This window comes from Macrotis lagotis, chromosome X (assembly GCF_037893015.1).
Source record: "Macrotis lagotis isolate mMagLag1 chromosome X, bilby.v1.9.chrom.fasta, whole genome shotgun sequence".
NCBI lineage: Eukaryota > Metazoa > Chordata > Mammalia > Peramelemorphia > Peramelidae > Macrotis > Macrotis lagotis.
In genome coordinates this window covers 700,299,785-700,313,892 of record NC_133666.1, presented here as the reverse complement: position 1 = coordinate 700,313,892, position 14,108 = coordinate 700,299,785, and the positions used below count along the sequence as shown (strand labels likewise).

General features: G+C 46.9%; 1 protein-coding gene and 1 gene segment (V, D, J or C); both read left to right on the top strand.

Moving 5' to 3' along the window:
* The first annotated feature begins 2,506 nt into the window (after positions 1–2,506).
* Positions 2,507–4,841, top strand: LOC141499641 (uncharacterized). Its single transcript, XM_074202306.1, has 4 exons — positions 2,507–2,604; positions 2,722–3,048; positions 3,757–3,905; positions 4,629–4,841. The coding sequence occupies exons 1-4, from the start codon at positions 2,559–2,561 to the stop codon at positions 4,839–4,841; spliced, it is 735 nt and encodes a 244-aa protein (XP_074058407.1). The 5' UTR covers positions 2,507–2,558.
* A 6,477-nt stretch (positions 4,842–11,318) lies between these two features.
* LOC141497198 (immunoglobulin lambda variable 4-69-like) lies at positions 11,319–11,849 on the top strand. The segment is given in 2 exon segments: positions 11,319–11,411; positions 11,527–11,849. Coding segments are annotated over 2 exon segments (369 nt in total).
* The last annotated feature ends 2,259 nt before the right edge of the window (positions 11,850–14,108 follow it).

The window sequence follows — 14,108 nt, the reverse complement described above, 5'->3', positions numbered from 1 at the left end:
CATCTCCATGTCCTGAATTAGGACCCCTCCTCATGGGACCGGTGACCTTAGAGTGAGGGGCATGGTGTGGGTAAGACAACCCAGGTGCAGACACAGATATACATTCATCCCCCACCTACATCAAGGGGCTTCAGGGAGAGGATAAGACGGACCTGGCGGAGAAAACAAAGCAAATCAAATCAAAACAAAACAAAACAAAAGACCAGAATCTCAATGAATACTATGGTCACATTTTTAAAAATTCCCTTATGCTTTCCCTTCCAGTTTCATAGTTTTTTTCCTTTTCTCTTGCCCTAATTGTGTTTGACATAATTCCATATTAAGTATGATATAAAAGAGGAATTGGGATAAAGGGGAAAAACCATGAGAAATAAAGAAAAAATGTAATAGAAATTGTTTTGTTAAAGTGAACATTGTGTCCTTTGCTGTGCTTCCAGGATCCAGTTATTTCTCTGAATGAGGATGGTATTTTCTTTGACAACACTCTAAAGAGTTTCCAGGATCATTGAACTGCCAATAGGACCTGCATCCATCATAGCTGATCATCTCACAAAGGCTCCAGAATATTCACATACCATAACGTGCTCAGTCACTCCTCAGTTGACATGCATTCCCTAAATTTCCAATACTTTGCTATTACAAAAAGGCTCCACAAACATTCTTAAGGAGAGAGGTCCTTCTGGAGAAATGGCATACCTTCACCAGTACAACAGCAGGAGCCACTTAACAACTACCAGCAAAAGACAACCCCAAGGAGCAGCAGCCTCTCCCACACCAGGAGTCCTGGTTCTACCTTAGTCTTCACAGTCATCATCCATGGAAGTCACTCTCTGGAAGGAGGGTGAGCCATCCTCAGCAAATGCCACTCCCAATTCAGATGAGACAACCTAGTTGAAGGTGCTGACCACCCTGGGGGAAAAGAGGAGGCAGCAGGTGCCACCCAAGTCAGACTCCCATCACCACCTGGACCAACCCCTTCCCTCAGATCAGGAGGACCATGGTCCAGCATCTTGAACCAGAAAATTAGAGGCATCTTGATGCTCCCAGGCCAGTGTCCATAGTCATTAAGCTGAGCTAACACTTTGTGGAGATGAAGCTTGGCAACTACAAGGCCTGTATTCACATCTTTGGAAGATGCAGAGAAGAAAAGTCTTGCCCCAAGGGTCTTTAGCTCTGTAAAAATACTCTCACGTCAAAGTTACCTAATTTCATCAGCACAGCTTGTGGTGAACAAGAAGAATGGGCATTTGCTTTGCTGCTGCCCCCTGAGGTACACTGGATTTTTCCCTTTGACTCGCACCTGATATCTTCCAGAATGGGAGCTCCTTGAGAACAGAGGCCGGCTTTTCATCTGGATGGCCAGTCCTTAGCCTTGTTCTACCACAGAGAGCACTTGGAAACAAAATTTTGTGCATTCACTTCTTGTGCCTGATCCATTTTACAATGACAGAGGTGGGAAAGGTAAAAACTTCTTCATCAGAATCTGACAACTGACTTCTCTCTTTTTATACATATTCCCTGACTCACTTTGAAGGTCCCCATTATCTGCAAAGCCTGGTGAATGGGGTGTTTAGTTGGTACAGTGGCTAGAGCACCCGCCGTGTAGTCAGAAGGACCTGAGTTCAAATGCAGGCTCAGACACCTAATAATTATCTAACGTGTGGCCTTAGGCCAGTTACTTAACCCCATTTGCCTTGTAAAAAATTTTTTTAAAAAAATGACTGATGGAGACATGAGCTCGTTGTATATGCTGACGACATCATGTCATTTGAAAAAATTCTGAAGGAACCGAAGGAACTTAGAGGTGATCCTGACATGGCTGTATCCAAAGACGCTTTAGGACTGAGGACAGCTCCAGCTTCTTCACCATTCATTTAAAGTGCCGGGGATACAACCAAACTACTGGATGTCCTCAGTGGAGCATAAGTGATTAAAGAGGAATGAGACAGAGGAACAAAAAAGCCAAGTCTTTGGACAAATTATTGGAAGGAAAGACAAAAGCAAGCTGTGAGGACTTGATCCCTTTTACATACGTGCACTAAGTCTGTCCTCTCAGGAGTCAGTACCTCCTTTTGTCCCATGGACAGATGCCAGCCTGGAGGACTGGTGGCCACCAACCAGGGGTCTTGTCTGACTTTGGGTCAGCTGAGGGTTGCTCACAAAGCTGGAGCTAATGCGAGGCATTTGGTCAATAGGGGGAGGTGTAGGACTGTTGGAGAGCAGGCAGTGAGGGTTTGGGTAGCCTATTGGTCTCAGGGGGGGTCAGCACAGCTGTGACCATAGCTGTTCTGAGCACTGTGATCACTCATGTGGACATCGCACCTGGGTTTGTCTACTAACAATCCCGCTTCGAATCTTGAAATGTGTCCCTTCTCCATAGGAACTCTCAGCCTAGAGGGAGGAGAAAAGTATAGTTAAGAAAACCCAGGTTCAGACACAGATTTGCATTCAGCCCCCACCCACAGCAAGGGGTTTCATGGACAGAATAAGAAGGACCTGGCAGAACCCAGGCGCAGCTGTATGCTCTTTGGGGAGCAGAGTTCTCGGGCCCCTGCACCATGGCTTGGTCTCTTCTCTGCCTCCTCCTGCTCACTGTCTGCTCAGGTCAGGGCTGCTCAGACCCCTCCTCATCACTCCTCCTCCCTCCCTGCCCCCTCTCCTCTCTCCAAGCACCTTCTCCTCTTTTCATCCCAGGACATTCATGAGTGTCTGTGTTTCTAGGTCCCTTCTCCCAACCTGTGCTGACTCAGTCTCCTGACATGTCTGTGTCCCTGGGAGCCACAGCCAAACTCACCTGCACCCTCAGCAGTCAGCACAGCACCTACAATATTGCTTGGTACCAGCAGAGCCCAGGAAAGGCCCCTCGGTATATCATGCATGTCACCAGCAGTGGAGGTGTAAGCAAGGGCGATGGGATCCCTGACCGCTTCTCTGGCTCCAGCTCTGGCGCCAATCGCTACTTGTCCATCAGTAACGTCCAGCCTGAGGATGAAGCCGATTACTACTGTCAAACATATACCAGTGGCAGTGGCTATGCTCAGCACAGTGGTAGATTCAATGAGGAAGTTGGACAAAAAACCTCCTGTGCCAGCCCAGGCCCAGCTTCCCCCTTGGGCCCAGGTTCTAGATACCCCTCCACAAGCAGCCAGGGCTGGGTCGTCTCAGTTCTGTCCTTGTTTTCATCTCCCTGACTTCTGTTTCTTTCTTTCTGTCTGTCTCTCAGAGTGTCTCTATAGGGAAAATTACATGGCGAGTTTTTAAAAACCTGAACATGGTATGCAGGCTTGGCTGTGCATTCAGAATCCAGTTTTTTCTCTGGATGTGGATGACATTGTCCATAGCAGTTCTCTCAGGAGTGTCCTTGATCAGTGAACTGCGGAGAGGAGCTGCGTCCATCACGGTTGGTCACTCACAATGTTGCTGTCAATGTGGACGTTTTCCCCTTCTGCTCACATCATCAGCATCAGCTCATACAAGTGTTTCCATGCTTTTTCTACAATCCAATTGATTATGATTTCTTACAGAGCGATAACAGTCCAGCACATTCATAAACCATAACGTGTCCAGCCACTCCTCACTCGATGGGCATTCCCCCAATGTCCAATTCTTTATCACTACAACAAAACCATTTTGGAGAAATGTCCCAGCTTCCCCTGCACAAACAAGGAACAGCAACATCCCAAATAACACCAAAGGACAGAGACAGCCCCAAGGAGAACAGCCTCCCCCACACCAGGAGTCATGGTACTGTTTCAGTCCTCACAACCATCACACACTTGGGAGTCACTCTCCTGGAGCAGAGCTCGCCATCCTCAGCAACAGTCAGCCGCCTGCCACCCAGCGCTCAGATGGGGCAACCTGGGGGAAGCTGCCGACTCCCTTCAGAGAAACAGAGGAGGCAGCAGGTGTCAACTAAGTCAGGTCACAGTGTCACCACCTAGACCACCCGCTCCCCTCAGATCAGGAGGACAATGGTCCAGGATGTTGAACCCCAAACCCTTAGGGATAGTGATGCTGCCAGCCCTGTGTCCATAGCTATAAGCTGAGCTACAACTGTGCGGAGATGTAGCCTGGCAACTACAAGTCCTGCGAGAGCAATGTTGGAAGATCCAGAAAAGAAGGTTTTTACCCCCACTCTTTAGCTCTGAAAATGATTCCTGACCCAAAGTGACATAATTTTATCAGAGTAACTTGTGTTAAAGAAGAGGTCTGAACATCTGCTCAACCATGGGGGCCATCTCAGCAGGTTTGGCAAACCAACATCCCCCCCACATCCCCTGAAATGTGCTCCCTCCCCATGTGACATGTGACTCCAGAGTGAGGACCAAGATATAGTTAAGAAAGCCCAAGTTCAGATACACATTTGCATTCTGCACCCAACCACATAAAGGGGCTTGAGGGAGAAGATAAGGGGGACCTGGTAGAGCCCACACCCAGCTGTGTGCTCTTCGGGGACCCAAGCTCTTGGGGTCCTGCACCATGGCCTGGCCTCAGGTCTGCCTCCTCCTGGTCACTCTCAGCTCAGGTCAGGGCTGCTTCAGACCCCTCCTTATCCCTCCTCCTCCCTCCCTGACCTCTCTTCTCTGGGAACCACCTTCAAGCACCTTCTCCTTCTCTTCTCATTCCAGGACATTCATGAGTGTCTGTTTCTAGGTTCCTTCTCCCAACCTCTGCTGACTCAATCTCCTGACATGACTGTGTCCCTGGGAGCCACAGCCAGACTCACCTGCACCCCCAGCAGTCAGCACTGTGGTTATGATGTTGGTTGGCACCAGCAGAGCCCAGGGAAGGCCCCTCGATTTATGTATGTTACCAGGAGTGGAGGTGTACGCAAGGGCTAGGGGATTCGTGCTTGCTTCTCTGGCTCCAGGCCTGAGGCCAATGTCTACAAGTCCATCAGTAACGTCCAGCCTGAGGATGAAGCTGATTACTCCTGTCAAACATATTATAGCAGTGGTGGTGTCTATGCTCAGTGCTGAGATAGATTCAATGAGGAAGTTGGACAACAGCCTCCCCTGTCAGCCCAGGCCCAGCTTCTTCCCTGGCCCCAGGTTCCTGACACTCTTCTCCCCCACCCAACCTGCTAGGGCTGGGCCGAGTCTTAGGTTCTTTCTCTGCCTTCATCTCCCTGGCTCTGTTTCTACCTCTGTTTCTTCGTGTCTGTCTGTCTCTGTACAGAAAACTACATGATGAGCTTCAGGTCAAAGTTAGAGGAAGAGAAATGGACCATCACCCAGTTCTTCTGTTTCCTGCCCCAGCACATCTGCTCCTTCCAGAGGGAGGCAGATGGGAAGGAATGAGGAGAGTCCTGGACATGCTCTGAGGAGGGAGATGGAGAGTGTAGTGGGGAGCAGGCTCTCTGCCAGGCCATCCCCCCAAGCTCTCTAGGCCTGTCCCACCTCACTCCCCTCTGGACCATTCTCCCCCATCTTGTACCTCTTGTGACCCAGCCTTGCTCCACCATTTTCAGCACCAGCTGCATTGGCCCTCTCACATCTGTACTCACTGATGCTGGTGGGGGAGGGGGGATCCTCCTTGGCCCCACTGGCACCCCCAGGCCCTCTCTCTGTCTCCCTTACTCAGTAACGTCTCCTCCTCTGAACTATATTCATCATTCTATCCACATTCTAGAGGTGAGTTACAGTTCACCTCCCTGACTGTGGACACGAAATCCTGTTTCTGACCCTCACTCACTCCCTGCCTGACCTTGGGTTGGTCTCTGGAAACCAATTCTCTGCCCTGGAAATGTGAATTTGAACCTTGGTGGTCTCTGAGATCCCTACAGGACAACCAACCACACCACAAGGTCATCTGGTCACTGGACTGAAACAGTGTGGATTCAGGAGCCTCTTAGGGGCCTGAGCAGCTGTTTGGATGGACTATCCTGGTCATCTGGGCATGAAGAAGGGGCTGGAAAAGGTGCTCTATTAATGGTCTGCTTCACCACCCTAAGCCTGGCCTACTAACCATAGCAAAGAGCAATTCTGAAGGAACACAAAATGCACATACACATACAATGGACAAGATGATGCCATTCTTACTAAGCTTGAAAAATAGTCACAAAATTCATCTGGAGCAGGAAAAGGTCAAGAACAGCAAGGGAAACTGATGGGAAAAAATGTAAAGGGAGGTGGCTCAGCTCTGCCAGATTCCAAACTATACTAAAAAGCCAGGGTCACCAAAACTGGCTGGTCCTCATTAAGAAATAGAGTAATGGGGGCAGCTAGGTAGCATAGTGGATAAAGCACCCACCTTGGAGTCAGGAGTTCAAATCCGGTCTCAGATACTTAATAATTACCTAGCTGTGTGGCCTTGGGCAAGCCACTTAACCCCATTTGCCTTGCAAAAACCTAAAAAAAAACAATCGTTAAGAAATAGAGTCATGGAACAGTGGATCAGGAAAGGTTCAAAATTACCTGCAGGAAATGACTACAGCAATGTTCTATCTGACAAACCCAAAGACATCAGCCTCTGGGGTAAGTACTCACAATTCGACCAAAATTGTGGGGAAAACGGGAAATTAGTATGGCAAAAACTGGGCCTAGATCCTCGTCTCACTTCCTGTACTAAAATGAGGTCAAAATGGAACAGGGTTTAGAAATTAAGACTGACACTATAGATGCCTCAATAGACCAAGAAACACTCGATCACATGTATGGAAAGGGGATACATTTATGACCAAACAGGAATTGGAGCATTTTATAAACTACAAAATGAATGATTTTGAATATATTAAATGGAAAAGCTTTTGCACTAGTAAAATCAATGCTGCCAAAATTAGAAGGAAAGAAGAAACCTGGGAAACAGCCCTCACAAACAGGAGTTCTGATAAAGGTCTCTAAATATAGAGAGAATTGCATCAAATTTATGAGGCACAAGTCATTCCCCAGTTGATAAATGATCAAAGGATATGAACAGTTTCAAATGAAGAAATGACAGCTATGTATAATCATAGGAAAAATGCTCCACATCACTGTGGATCAAAGAATTGCAAGCTGCGACAGTGAAATATCATCTCCCACCTATTAGATTAGCCCAGATGAGAAAAAGGGAGGATGATCAATATTGGAGAGGCTGTAGATGAATTGGGAGATTGGTACATTGCTGGTGGAGTTGTGAACCTACCCAACCTTTCTGCAGAGCCATAGGGAACTATGCCCAAAGAGCAATAAAACTGGAGATATCCTTTGACCCAACAATTCCAATTGCAGGTCTAGAGCAAAAAAAAAAAATAATAATTTAAAAAAGAATAATACTTGTTCCAAAATGTTCATAGTAGCCTTTTTGTAGTGTCAAAGAATTAGAAATTGAGGGGATGCCCATCCTTTGGGGAATGGCTAAACAATTTACCATACATAAATACTATGGAGCACTATTGTTATACAAGAAACCCTAAATGGTCCCATTACAGAATGACCTGTGGGATCTGATGCTGAGAGAAGTGATGAATAAGAAAATGAAATTTTCATATAAGTAAGTTCTCTCGAGCCTGCATGAGGATATGCCCTCCTCATGAACTTACTCCCCCCCCCCCCAGCATGCCATAGGTGATTTGGCTGCATTCCAAGGTTCCAGGAGCCAGCCACTCCTTGGAACACAAATAGTACTGGGGAGAACTGGCTATTCTCACAGTATTGACTCTAATTAAAGTTAAATCTTGCAGCCCCTATAGCATTCCTCTGAAGTCATACAACTTGTAGACTTACCTATATTTCTGTCAAAGAACTCGGGAATCCCTCCCAACTGAATTGGCAACAAGCCTTCTTTGTTCTCCACTAATAAATATCCTGAGGCTCTGAGCATTTGCGGGAATCTCACCCATGGAGAAGACTTTCTGCTTGGGGGCTCTCCCATTCGGGTCTGTTGAATTGGGATTCCCCAGCCAAAGATGGTTAGAGGTAGTTGGTGCTCCCCCGAATGGGCCATGTTTTCTTTACCTTTCTCTTCTACTTTTCTTAATAGTATTAATAATCCTTTGTCTTTTATGTATTATCTGCTGCATTGGATGTTATTGTAAGCAATCTATTCCTTGTGTTGTGTAATTAAAATACTTCCATTTTTACTGATGTCAGCGACAGTGTCATTTACAGGAACCAATCCGAACCTCATTAAAATCACAATAAAAGGGAGAGGAACAGTCTCGATGGAAGCAGCTCCTCTTAGCAGTCCACAGAGCTAGGACAACGGTATTCTACTGACAATGGACTATAACATCTCTGTTCAGAGGAAGAAAAACAAAACAAAAGAAACATGCGAACACACACACACACACACACACACACACACACACACACAAACACACACACAATATAGACACAAAAACAATCCTTCAGAATCTGATGAACACTTTATAAAAATAACTTGTTATGTATCTCTTTCACTTAATCCTAATTTCTCTTTTTCAAAACATACCAATCTGTAAGCATTTTTATCAAAAAGTGTATGTAAAATACTTGCCACTGAGGGTACGTGGGGTGGGAATGGAGGGTGGAAGGGAAATATTGCAACTTAAAAATATACATGTGCATATGATAAAAATGAATAAAAATATTTTGTAAAAAGTGATAAGGAAGGAATTATATCTTCTTAAGTCCCATAGGCAACAGAGTCCTGCTCTGACTATAGGGTCTCTGATGCTTTCTTAGAGGCTGCAGTGTATGCGACCCTTGATGACTGAAGGAGGTGATGTAGGACTGGCCCAGAGCAGGCAGTGATGGCATGGGAAGCCAGGTGTTCAGAGAGGGGGCACAGCCCAGATGTGTCTGTGGCAGCTCTGTGTCATGTGGTCACTCATGGGGGACATCTATGCTAGTCTTGTCTACCAATGCCCCACCTCCATCTCCTGAAATAGGACCCCACCTCATGGGACCTGTGACCCCAGAGTGAGGGGCATGGTGTGGTTCAGACACAGATTTGCATTCAGGCCCCAACCACAACAAGGGGCTTCAGGGAGAGGATAAGAGGGACCTGGCAGAGCAAGCAAAGAAACCAAAACAAAACAAAACAAAAGGCCAGGATCTCAATGAACAATATTTTCACTCTTTAAATATTTCTCTTGTAGCTTCCCTTCCAGTCTCATGGGTTTTTTTCCCCTTTTCTCCTATCCTAAATGTGTCTGACATAATTCCTTATTAAGTACGATATAAAAGACGAATTAGGATAAAGGGGGAAAAAACTATGAGAAAGAAAGGGAAAATGTAATAGAAGGTGGTTTTTTAAAGTGAACATGGTGTCCTTTGCCGTGCATTCAGGATCCAGTCTTTTCCCTGAATGAGGATGGTATTTTCTTTGACAACACTCTCAAGAGTTTCCAGGATCATTGAACTGCCAATAGGACCCTCATCCATCACAGCTGATCATCTCACAAAGGCTCCAGAATATTCAGATACCATAATGTGCTCAGTCACTCCTCAGTTGTTGGGCATTCCCTAAATTTCCCATACTTTGCCACTACATAAAGAACCCACAAACATTCTAGAGGGGAGAGATCATTTTGGAGAAATGGCATACCTTCACCAGCACAACAGCAGGAGCCGCTTACCAAATACCAGCAAAAGACAACCCCAAGAAGCAACTGCCTCTCCCACACCAGGAGTCCTGGTTCTACCTCAGTCTTCACAATCATCATCCCTGGAATTCACTGGAAGCACTATTAGCCATCCTCAGCAACAGCCACCGATAGCTCAGATGAGACAAACTGGTTGAAGTTGCTGACAATTTTGGGGGAAAAGAGGAAACAGCAGGTGCCAAGTCTGATCCCCATCACCACCTGGACTAACCCCTTCCCTCAGGTCAAGAGGACTGTGGTCCAGCATTTTGATCCAGAAACCTAGAGGGATCCTGATGCTCCCAGGCCAGTGTCCATAGCCATGAAGCCAAGCGATTACTTTGTAAAGATGAAGCTTGGCAACTGCAAGGCCTGCAATCACTGCTGTGGAAGACCCAGAGAAGAAAATTCTTATCCCAAAGGTCTTTAGCTCTGTAAAATGACTCTCACCCCAAAGTGACGTAATTTCATCAGCACAGCTTGTGGTGAATAAGAAGAATGAGCATCTGCTTTGCTGCTACTCCCTGAGCCACTTTAAACCTCTCCCTTTGACACAAAGCTGAAACCTTCCAGAATGAGAGCTCCTTGAGAACAGCGGCCAGGTTTTCATCTGGATGGCTGGGCCTTAGCCTGGTCCTACCACAGAGAGCACTTCGAAACAGAATTCTGTGCAGTCATTTCCTGTAGCTGATCTAATTTGCAGTGACAGAGGTGGGAAAGGTGAAGACTTCTCTATCAAAATCTGACAGTTTAATTCTCTCTTTTTATACATATTCCCTGAGTCACTTTGAAGGCCCCCATCACCTGCAAAGGCAGATGGAGGGGCAGCCAGGTGGTGCAGTAGATGGAGCACTGGCCTTGGAGTCAGGAGGACCTGAGTTCAAATCCAGCCTTAGGCACTTAATTGCCAAGCTGTGTGGCCTTGGACAAGTCACTGAACCCCATTGCCTGGCAAAAACTAAAAAAGAAAACAATGATGGAGACATGACCCCTATGTCTTTGCTGCTGGCATTATGGCATTTGAAAAATTTCTGAAGGAACCAGAGCAAAGATAGAAGTGCCCCTAACATGGCTGTATCCAAAGACCCCTTCAGAATGGAGGACAGCTCCAGTTTCTTCAAGAATAATTCAAAATCCTAGGCATATAACCAAACCAGCAGATGTCCTCAGTGGGGCATAAGTGAAGAAGGAGGAATAAAAAAGAGGAACAAAAAGCCAAATCTTTGTATAAACTATTGGGAAGAACGACAAAATCAAGCTTTGAGCATTTGATCCCTTTTACATACGTGCACTAAGTCTGTCCTCCCTGGAGTCAGTACCTCCTTTTGTCCCATGGACAGATGCCAGCCTGGAGGACTGGTGGGCAGCAAGCCGGGGTCTTCTCTGACTTTGGGTCAGCTGAGGGTTGCTTACAAAGCTGGAGCGAATGTGAGGCCTTTGGTCAGTAGGGGGAGGTGTAGGACTGGTCGAGAGAAGGCAGTAAGCCAGTGAAAAGCCTGTTGGTTTCAGCTGGCTGGGCTCAGGGGGGCTCAGGACACCTGTGTCCGTAGCTGCTCTGAGCCCTGTGATCACTCATGGGGACATGCCACCTGGGTTTGTATACCAACATCCAACCTTTGGACCATGAAATATGTCCCTTCTCCATAGGACCTCTGACCCTGGAGGGAGGAGCAAGGTGTGATTAATAAAACAAAAGTTCAGACACAGATTTGCATTCAGGCCCCACCCACAGCAAGGGGTTTCAGGGACAGGATAAGAGGGACCTGGCAGGACAAGCTGTATGCTCTTTAGGGAGCAGAGTTCTTGGGCCCCTGCACCATGGCCTGGTCTCTTGTCTGCCTCCTCCTGCTCGCTGTCTGCTCAGGTCAGGGCTGCCTCAGACCCCTCCTCATCACTCCTCCTCCCTCCCTGCGCCCTCTCCTCTTTCCAAGCACCTTCTCTTCTCATTCCAGGATATTCATGAGTGTCTGTGTTTCTAGGTTCCTTCTCCCAAATTGGGGTGACTCAGTCTCCTGATACGTCTGTGTCCCCGGGAGCCACCGCCAAACTCTCGTGCACCCTCAGCAGTCAGTACAGTGGTAAAAGTATTGGTTGGTACCAGCAGAGCACAGGAAAGGCCCCTCGGTATATCATATATGTCACCAGCAGTGGAACTGTAGGCAAGGCCGATGGGATCCCTGATCGCTTCTCTGGCTCCGGCTCTGGCACCAATCGAAACTTGTCCATCAGCAACGTCCAGCCTGAGGATGAAGCCGATTACTACTGTCAAACATATTATAGCAGTGGTAGTGGCTATGCTTAGCACAGTGGTAGATTCAATGAGGAAGCTGGACAAAAACCTCCTGTGCCAGCCCAGGCCCAGCTTCCCCCTGGCCCCAGGTTCTTGATACCCCACCCCCACAGGCAGCCAGGGCTCGGTGGAGTCTTTCTCAGTTTCTGTCTCTGTCTTCATCTTCCTGACTTCTGTTTCTTTCTCTCTGTCTCTCTGAGTATCTCTATAGAGAAAATTACATGGGGAGTTGGATGTCAAATGTAGGGTGACATAAATGGATCAGGAATGCAGTGCTTCTGAGCCCTGACCCAGCACATGTTCCCTGTCCCATGGGGTCCTCTGAGAAGACTCATACTAGGGGAGAAGTTCAGCTGAACCTCCAGTCATGGGGATGTGACTGGTGGCGAGGGAGCCCCTGCCCCCATCTGGCTGCCCCAGCTGACACTCTTGTCTCCCACAAATAGCAGAATTATTGGCCTAAGGTGACCCCTTGGGCACTGGCCAGGGCTCATAAGCCCATGATCAGAATCACTTTAAAGGGGAAACAGAGAAATCAGGAAGGAAGTGTGAACAGACGATGGAGCCAGATGCAGACCCTCCTTGTGCAGGGTGAGCACCTACATGAGACCCTAACTAGGGCCTCCTGATGTCAGCCTGAACCCCACACGTGGAAACCCTTCCCCACATCTTGAAAAGGAGGTCAGAACTGTGGCAGGCTTGATCAACTTTGATGGATGCAGCTCCTCTCGGCAGTTCAGAGAGCTGGGACACCCAAGGAGACCGACTATGGACAATGCTACCCCCATCTGGACTAAGAAAGACAAAACAAAGCAAATCCCAACAAAACCAAACAAAACAAAACAGCATAATCTGAATGGACACTAGGTTCACTTTTTATAAATCTCTCTCATGGTTTCCCTTCCTATCTCATGGTTTTCTTTCTTGTCCCTGATTCTAAGTGTGTTCACCATCATTCCTCACTGAGCATGAGTAAAAGAGAAATTACAATTAAAAGGGGTGACCATGAGAACGGGAATATGTAGCAGAAGTTGTTTTTTTTAGAAAGTGAGTGTAGTATCCTTCATCTTGCATTCAGAATCGAGTTTTTTCTCTGACATGGATGCCATTTTCATTAAAAGCTCTCTCAGGACTGTCCTTGATCACTGAACTGAGGAGAAGAACTGCGTCCATCACAGCTGATCTTCTCACAATGTTGCTGTGAATGCCAACAATGTTCGCCTGAGACTGTTCACTTCACTCAGCATCCCTACCTGTACTTCTTTCCAGGCTTCTCAAGGGTTCAAATATGCATGATTTCTTACAGAACAAGACTCCATAACATTCACAAACCATAACATGTTCCGTCAGTCCTCAATTGATGGGCATTCCCTCAGCTTCCAATACTTTGACACTTCACAGAGACCTCACAACCACACTTAAGGGGAAAGATCACTTATGAGAAATGACCCAGTTTCCCCCAGAACTACCAGCAGCAGCTACTTACCAACTACCACCAAAAAACAAACAACTCCAAGGAACAGCAGCCTCCCCCACAGCAGGAGTCCTGGTTCTACCTCAGTCCTCACAGCCATCATCCCTGGAAGTCACTCTCCTGGAGGAGGACTAGCCAAATTCAGCAACTGTCATCCACCTGCCACCCACAGTTCAGATGAGACCACCCAGTGGAAGTTGCTAACTCCACTGAGGGAAAGACACGAGACAGCAGGTGAAGTCACTGGCAACACCTTCACCACCCTGGCCCCTCATATAATATGGACCATGGTCCAGTATCTTGAACCCCAAGTCTTTATGGATCCTGATGCTCCCAACCCAGTGTCCATAATCATAAAGCTGAGCTATAACTTTGTGGAGACACAGCCTGGTAACTACAAGTCCTGTAGCCACAACTGTGGAAGACTCAGAAAAGAAAGTTCTAACTCCCAGACTCTTAAGCTCTATAAAGGGAGCAAATCTTTGGTGAGGAAAGGAAAGAGAAAAATATGAATGGGTTTGCTTTTTTTTTTTTTGCAAGGCAGATGAGGTTAAGCGGTTTTCCCAAGGCCATATAGCTAGGTAATTATTAAGTGCCTGAGGACAGATTTGAACTCAGGTACCCCTGACTCCAGGGCCAGTGCTCTATCCACCTAGTTGCCCCAGAGAAAAATATGAATGGGAAAAGATAGCATGGAGGAAAAAGTAGAAATAGTAATCTTAACTATAAATGTGAATGGGATAAATTTTCCCATAAAATGAAAGATAGAAGAATGGATTAAAAACCAGAATCACACA

Coding starts and splice junctions, on each gene's coding strand:
- LOC141499641 (XM_074202306.1), top strand. CDS start 2,559: ATGGCTTGGTCTCTTCTCTGCCTCCTCCTGCTCACTGTCTGCTCAG. Junction 3,049..3,756: donor TGGCTATGCTCAGCACAGTG/GTAGATTCAATG, acceptor GTACTGTTTCAG/TCCTCACAACCATCACACAC. Junction 3,906..4,628: donor AGAAACAGAGGAGGCAGCAG/GTGTCAACTAAG, acceptor TTCTCATTCCAG/GACATTCATGAGTGTCTGTT.